The sequence below is a fragment of the Falco biarmicus genome, chromosome 10 (genome assembly GCF_023638135.1).
Source record: "Falco biarmicus isolate bFalBia1 chromosome 10, bFalBia1.pri, whole genome shotgun sequence".
Taxonomy (NCBI): Eukaryota; Metazoa; Chordata; class Aves; order Falconiformes; family Falconidae; genus Falco; species Falco biarmicus.
The window spans coordinates 13,166,087-13,174,263 of NC_079297.1; the positions used below are offsets into that span (position 1 = coordinate 13,166,087).

Below are 8,177 nucleotides of genomic sequence, written 5' to 3' on the forward strand. Positions count from 1 at the left end.
GGCAACTCTGCCCATCTTGTACAGTACAAGTACAGTTCATTCCCTTTCATGGCTCTAGATCTGAACTATTCCTGTTCCCGGAAAACAAAGCACATTTTACATCGCAATACTAGAAAATGCAACTCAAAATCGATTTTTAAAGGGACACGTGTCCTCCCTTTGATTTTTAAAGTGACACATTCTCCCTTGTTAGCATACTGCAAAAATTCTTACAAGACCTCATGTGCTATGCAGTCTTGGTGGTGAAAGTGGTGTGAACTTCAGGAAAGTGTTTAGCACAGTGCTAATCCATTACCAATTGAACTGGGGTTTAGGATATGGCACCATACCATTTCATAAGCTTATTTTGACAAGAAATTTATGAAAAAGTAATTTGTTTAAATTTTTAAAAATTCTGAAAAATGGCAACAATCAGTATTACAAAGCAAAGGAAGTTTTAAATGACAACGTAATTCTTAAAATACTTAATACAGAAGCATGTATTTGGTATCACTGTATGCTAATGGAGTCTTATTGCTTAAAAAGACATCTGAGAGACCTCAAGTTCATAGTGAACTTTAAAGCTGTCAGTTCATTTTGCCTTATGGAGGAATTCCACTGAAATCCACATGGATGAACGGAGTCTGAGGGGATTAGGAGCAAGTCAACAATATTTAAACTCTGGTAAACTAGGCATTTATCAGCAGTAAACGATTACTGCTTTGATTTTAAGCTCTACCCTAATGCCAAAGCAGAGCAGCTAATGTAAGATATGTAAGAAAGAAAAATCAAGCCCAGTTAAAACTTAGTTCCTTTTACTGTGTACAAAGGAAAGTAATGAGATTTGGACATAAGCCAAGCCAAAATCTCTCCAGTTTGAAGACTTAATTGTTTTGCCAGAAAGTGTTTTCAGAGATTTAGCTGCTGGAAAAATGAATTATTTCCAGGAGAGTCACAGCTAATAGTGTCTGTGTCCCTGTCCCCCCTCATCTGCCCCCTCTGCCCCTTTTTTTAATGCATCTTTCATGGTTGACTTAGATGTCAGAAGAAAACATCAAAAATAAAGTGTGGGTTGGGTGGGTTTTTTTTCTGGTTTGTGGCATCTAAAAGGTATCTCTCTCACATGCTTTCTCTATTGCCAAGTTCGACATCAACATCAAGCCTTTGCTTTAGTCTTTTTAGCCGTTCCTTACTTGAAACATCCAGGAGTTTATCTTTTATAAGTTCCATTAGCTTGGAGAAGTAGTAAATTCAAGCATTACCAGTGGGAAGACAGAATGTGCAACCAAAGATGTTTTACTTTACAGCTATGCTAAAAAGGGCTAACAGCCTGTGGATTTGGGTCTTCTCTGAAGAAATTGCTCCTAAAACAAAGGTTTAGTTATGTACTTCATTATATCTATACAGTGGCTTATACTTGAAATCCTAATTCATTTTATGACTTGAAAATAACCCAAGTGAATTTAAAAAAACACACCTTAACATGGCCCGGTTTGCAATGTTTAAGATTCAATAGACGTATCTATGGTGTCAAGACAGGATCGTCCAGAGAAGTATATTGCATTTTGACATGTCTGAGAAGTAAGAAAAATACAGAAAAGGAGAAAGAATACACTTGGGTAGTTCAGCCATCCTTCTTCATTCAGAGGCGACCGCATCCCTATTCCTGTCTCTCCTGAGAGAAGTCTGAGGGCTGAAGTTTCCCACACTCACATGCATAACAGTAACTTGCAAACAAGTCAGAAATAAGCCACATGGCAACCAGCTCTACATGGAGACAGCTTAGAGCATAAACAGGAAAGCATCACCAAAACAGTTTCTATCACTTGACAAAACTTTGAGAGGGCCCATGCAGAGATTTGAGTAAGGACAACTGCAAAAATTGTCCTGGAGATGATCACACACGGTATCATCTGGATACAACCTCTCAGCAATTCTTGAGAATGCACAGATCGGAACACATCATCTGAAGGACAGCATGTGTATGGTTGTAATTATTATGAAATCAGTAAAATGCGGCTGACAATGGCAATTTTCAATACTAGTCATATCATACTAGCATATTTTAAAACTACTGAAATGATATACGAGTGACATTCTATTTAAGTGACAAGCACCAACTGACAAATAAACCTGCTGTGTGCAGAACCTACCAACACAAAAGCAGCACCTGGAAGTAAGGTTATAGCCTCTTCTTGTATCCCTCCTGCAAAGCAAAGGTCTGAGACACATCATACCCTAGAAAAGACACCATGCTTTTAAGTCCCTGTGGAATTCTAGCCAAAGTAAATCAGAAATTTCTTCCCAATAGAGGTGCCAATGATTTTTAACTAGACACTTTTAAGACACAACAGCACAAAGCGTCTGTTCTTAACACCCTTCCCCTTTCCCATGCCTGTATCTTGCTGCCAGCAGTTGCTTCTAGCTTAGCGCTTGCTGCAATTCCATTTCTCAATTTCTGCAGACAGTATGGAGAAAAAAAAAAAAAAAAAAGATTGTCAAGAGCTTTCGCGATTTAGTATGCTGCTTAACACTGTTAACACAGGAAAAAGCTGTAATACTGCCAAAAAGCACTGTGGCCCACTAGAATGACACAAGACATCTCGAAGGTTCGTTAGTACAGCTATAGCACCTTGGTATTGTAAGGTGCTATGTTCAAAGTCAAATGTGAAAAGCTGATCAAAGGGGAAAGAAAAATGTCATGAAGCAACATATTTCTAGCATATTTTGGAACACAAAGCAGGAGCAAGTTCAGAGGTGTCAGAAGATAGTACTGCAAGGTCAGGATTTTATCTAAAATGGAAAAAACAAAAGTTTTAAATTTTTTTTAAACACTTTAATTCGACAGTTCATCCATGTTCTCAGCCCTGCAGGATAACCAACCTTATTTCTATGACACTGGATTTATCAGAAGCTAACGCCTGACGTTAACTCAGCAAAGCTGGTGGTTTGAGTATCGGTGTAGTCCGACCCCCCCAAAAAAATCTTATTTTTCTTTCACAGTAACTACGTCAGAAGCTTTAAATTACCAGAAAACCAACCAGTTCAAACTAAAACTAAACACCTTAAGTACAACAGGCACAACCTTTAAGTAACTAGTGTGTGCCAGCTTAGAAGCCTGAAGTATGAAAATTAGCCAGAGAAATGAGAGATAAGAGAAGCAATGTCAGCAGATGTACTATCATTTCAACTGCTTGCCTCCTCCTTTGGTTCTGCTAGTAGGATAGCTGACAAAAAACCAAACCCACATCAGCAGGTAGAAAGTCTATCTAGCCATTAAAGGGCTATTAAGTAATTTCTTAAAATATTGCCAAATAGTCAGGTTATTTATCCTTAAATTATTTCCCTGCTGTTCAATATCAAGGTGTAATACAAGACTAAAAAGGTAAAACCTTTAAGAGTCTCTCTCACACGGCAATCAATCTGCTAGCATGCCAAGAAGTATTTCTGCTAAGTTTTCCACAAATTGCAGTTTTAATGATTTGCTTAAAGAATGTTGGTGGCAGAGTAAATACTGTGAGCCTCTATCAGCAGAAAACCCCCTGAACTTCTGCATCGTAACCAAAAGAATTGCCTTAGTCTTTCCAGTGAAAAAGCAGGAAGATGAATTAGATTGCTATATTGCAAAATGCTCCATTACAGATCAAAAAAGGAGTTGAGCTACAACTGCAAAGCTTATCAAATCCAGAAAAGAAAGATGATAGCGAACCAAAGAGTGATGTGAAAATTCTTGATTTTCAACTCTGGCACTGGCCTACAAGCTGATTCGTTTAAGAATTCATAACCAGAATTTGTGTATCTTTTGAAGACATGTATTTCTAAGTCTTTGTACACTAGCTGTAATAAATCCACTGATGTTTATGACTTGAACAAAGACACAGCACAATATAGGTTTGAACTGTTTATTTTACATCAGATGTTCCATACCAGAGTTTCTTCAGTTAGAAGTTCCTAGAAGAAAATGAAACAAACATTGTTACAAACTAGTTTGCTTCAACAGCTCAAGTAAATATTTTTGAACAACTGTGTAATCATCTTATAAATATAGTATATACATTTTCAACCCAAGAGCTAGATTTGGGTATGGGAGTGGCCCCTGCAGGAGTTAGAGGATAAGATAAACATACGTACTTGGAAACAATTCCATCATTTTTTGCCAGACGCAGAATGGAGTCATCTGATTCACCCTTTAAAAAACATAAAGATTATTCTGAAGTGACCAAGTAATTGCTGATACACATCAAAAAGAGGCAGCTGCAGCATTTAATGCTGGTAGAGAAATGCACAGCGTCTTCCACAAATCACTACATTTCATAGGCACTGATTAGTGTATTCAAAACAAGCTGTTAAATTCTTTGTCATCCTTTAGGATAGAAATAGTTTTAACTTGAAAACATATATAAGCTTGCATTAACAAGATTTATTTCTGAGTAAGCAGACTTCTGATGAACTCCAGGAAGTTTCATACCATGTTTAACAAATTTAAGCCATGGTAGTATCATTTCTAACAATTATAAACAACAGATAAAAGCCAGGTATCAGTAGCTTGGAACATTCTAAAAGAGAAAAAACAACCCACTTGCATCCACTTGCAGCGATAAAAAAAATTATGAACATACATAATTCAGAAAAACAGAAGAAACTGATTCTTCTAAGTAAATTTGTTCACATCTTTGTCCTGTCTTCATCATCCCCACAAAAGCTCTTCCTCTAGAACAAGCTCAAGACATATTGTGTTTTCAGGGCCAAACACAAATCTAAAAAGTTACTAATCAATATAAAAAGAAGCACAATCATTCTGCAGTTAAAGAATACTTTAACAGTTAAAGAAGTACTTACCATTCTACGAATTGCTCCACAAATGGCATATGTTTTGAACTGGCCATTTACTCTGCCTGTTACCTTGTCAACCTGTGATTACAAGGAAGTCACTCCATATAAATTCCTATAAAATGTTATGCTCTTACATACTTGCCAGGCACCCAAAGATAAAAATTACTTGTTAAATACTGCAACTATTTTTCTGCAAACTACATAAAACTAATGCAAATACCAAAATTAGAAAGACAACTACAGAGTATCTTTTCACAGCAAAGTTACAGTTAATTACATAGCGCAGCTATAAAATTTAATAGATCATGCAGCATAACAAGAGCACAATATGAAATAGTAGCTAAAAAAAATATTTGTGTTTTATAAAAATGGAAAAGTAAAGTTTACTTATGGATTTTACTGCCTCTGCTATTTTTTTCATGTTCCTTTTAATTAAGGTTGGTATTATGGAAAACTGAAGTGAAGGGGGCAGTCTTGTTACACAGGCAGTAAAATGCCCCCAAGCTGAGACACACAATTTGTCTCACTTCCTCCAGTTGCTGAGAAATTGAACAGGAAAAAAGACTAAACAATACAAATCATTAACAGTGTAGTGAGCCCTACAAAACCATGGGTGTGTTTTTGAATTCCGCTAATCTCTGATCCTTTGAAAACAATAGGGACCACTGAAGGAAAGAAACAGGGTGAACAAGAGAAATATTTGCCTTAACATTTACAGGAAATCAGAAACAGAGCATTTTTTTTTCAATTATTTCTTTAGTCAGACATGTAACACAAGAGACTCAGTTGTGTAAAAATATGGGATTGTAGTCTGTGGTCTCCCATTCAAGAAGAAATAAATCAAGCAAATAAATCAAGCTATATAGCACATAAGCTATAGGAACACCGAGTCCACAGAGTTCCTGCAAGGTGAAAGCCAATAAACACATGGGGAAAAAAGCATGCTAAAAGGCGTTTAAATTAACTGGAGCCCTTGGGCATTAACTGGGATCCTGCAGGAGTCAAGGTCTGCTGTGGTTTTCTCGGCATGTATGTTAAGCTTGGAGGAAGCTGCAATAACACTACCCTGAGAAGACGAAACTAAATTTGGACAAGAACAAATTCCTTATGTTACAGAAAGAAAACTAAATGTACAATACCAAGTCAATACAAACAGCCAGCAGCATACTTCAGGAAAAATTCTATGCATCTAATAGCCCAAGCACTGAGTTAATGAAACCATAATGCTGCACACAAAACACATGAGCAATCTCATGTGTCACCTATCGGGAGCAGCAGTGTCAAGTATTAACAGGAAGTATTCAGGCAAAGCACAGAAGATGGCATTTTAGTTAAGCAAAGTAGACCAGAAACAGCGTTCTGTTCTGGCAACTGTATCTTTTGGATAAACTAGAAAAAGCACAGAGAAGATCAACAAGAATAAAAAATTAAAAACTAGAGCGCACAAGGACAGACTGAAGAATGGTACTTTCTTACAGACAGGTGAAGGCAGAAGGGATAAGAATCTCCCATAGACAAACATTTTGTCTCCTTCTTTCCTTCAGGACAAGGAACTCCCTAATTTATATTTTATATTTATATTTCATTAGCTAAAATATAACGTTAGGAAGTTGCATTTAGTTAAACTGTTAAGCACTGGAACAGACTGTACAGAGGTTTATGAAACTCCCTTAATGAATTATTTTCCAATAGGCTGAAAAATAACCAGGGGTGACACAGTAATATACTTGAATGTTTGAAAACCCTCAAGTTCTACACTTATATGGTCTCTAGTGAATTATTTGGAGATGCATCAAAAGCTGTTGTATTTCTTAACATCTAGCAAAAGTTTAAATGTGTAGCTCTCTGATCACATAATTCTGTTATGAAACTTACCTCAGAAATATTTATCTGAATAGAAGCATGATCCTTAGCACCGATTATTCGGTTGCTAGCAGAGCTAAGGAATAAAAAACCAAGACATATTTAAACAAAAGGAAATGGACGGTGACAATGAGAAAAAACTTAACCGCCACATCTACAAGCAAATTAAAGCTGCACAAGAAGTTCAGACCTTAACTGTTTAAGCTTTCAGTGCTTGGAACATTAAAATGAGACTTTAGGTACATTTAAAGGAGACTTTAACTTGGCAGCATCATGCTAAGTTGGGAATTATCTCTTCACTTTTTTTTATATGCCCAGTTCACCCCTATACAATGCACACACCAGCACAGCCCTTCAAAACACACAAGAGTATCAAGTCTTTTCTAAAGTGCAAACAATACCACAATGAAGGTAATTCAAGAGAATGTATTCTCTATACCTTTTTCATTGGGGCCATTACAGCTATCAAAAGACACTTGGGTTGCAAACCCTCAGAAATCACACATTGCAAAAAACATTCGACTTAACCCTAATAAAAACACATGTAACTGCTTTTTATTTTCCAGTCATTTTTTTTTAACGTACACATTTACAAAAAGCTTCTCACTGTCACTTTACTATAACCTCAAAATTGTACTTGGTTGCTGCCTTGATAGCACATGCTGATTCCTTAACAGCTTCGCTATGACACCTTGTAGCACAAAAACACCAGCACACTGCAAACACCGCATTTACTTCTGAAACGAACCATGCGTGAGCCGTCACTGCTGCACTGTAAGGCTGACAGTTAAGCAACGGAAGATGCAGAGTATTTTCTTGAGCTTTAATCTTCCCTCCTTCACCTATTTTACATAGTTTTAAAAATACAGAAACGGATAAAACCCACTTTCCTTTGCTGCAGATACTCGTGACTACGAAAAGCCCTGCTCCTGCGCTGCCTGCAGCGGGCTACGGCGCGGGTCGCTGCCCAGGGCCCGGCTCCGCGCCGACCCCCGCCCCCCCCAGCGCTGGAGCCAACCGCTCACCATTTGCGAGGCACGTAAAGGTCCACGAACTCCCCGGCGTCGTTCTGCATGGCGTTGTGGCTGGCCGAGGCGCAGGCACCAAGCGGTAAGACCTAGAGAGCGCAGAGCGGGGCTCAGGGGCCGTGTCCGCACGGCCTGGCCTGGCCTGCGCCGAGCGCCACCGCCGGGCCCCACGGCCGAGCCGCCCCACGGGCAGCGGCCCCGGCCCGCAGCACGCTGCGGCCCCCCCCGACCCCCCAGCTGCGCGGGAGGCCGGGGCCGAGCCCCCCTCGCCGTCCCCGGGGTCGCCCCGGCCGCTCCCCGCGAAGCGGCACCGCGACCGCGCTCCTACCTCGCGTGCGCCGCGGCGGAAAAGGAGGCGCGGCGCCGGAAGCGGAAACACGTCAGCGGGAGCGGACAGCTTCCGGCGCGGCGGCGGCCTCACCCGCGCGGGCGCGCAGCCGTTGAAAGACCGTTAAACGGCCGCGGTGGCCCCCG

General features: G+C 39.7%; 1 protein-coding gene across 1 annotated transcript; it reads right to left on the reverse strand.

Annotated features, from left to right (window-relative positions):
- Positions 1-3,867: 3,867 nt before the first annotated feature.
- On the reverse strand, positions 3,868-8,163 carry RPS21 (ribosomal protein S21). The gene is made up of 6 exons (XM_056353804.1): positions 8,032-8,163; positions 7,701-7,792; positions 6,688-6,751; positions 4,819-4,890; positions 4,111-4,166; positions 3,868-3,930 (listed from the first exon to the last, which is right to left on the reverse strand). The coding sequence occupies exons 2-6, from the start codon at positions 7,748-7,750 to the stop codon at positions 3,921-3,923; spliced, it is 252 nt and encodes an 83-aa protein (XP_056209779.1). The 5' UTR covers positions 7,751-7,792; positions 8,032-8,163; the 3' UTR covers positions 3,868-3,920.
- Positions 8,164-8,177: the final 14 nt, after the last annotated feature.

Bases quoted from the DNA above. Each gene is read 5' to 3' on its own strand.
- RPS21 (XM_056353804.1), bottom strand. From the start codon at position 7,750: ATGCAGAACGACGCCGGGGAGTTCGTGGACCTTTACGTGCCTCGCAAA. The intron at 6,752-7,700 runs GTGAGCGGTTGG...TTTATTCCTTAG, and splicing joins CTTTACGTGCCTCGCAAATG to CTCTGCTAGCAACCGAATAA. The intron at 4,167-4,818 runs GTAAGTACTTCT...TGTTTTTTAAAG, and splicing joins GTGGAGCAATTCGTAGAATG to GGTGAATCAGATGACTCCAT.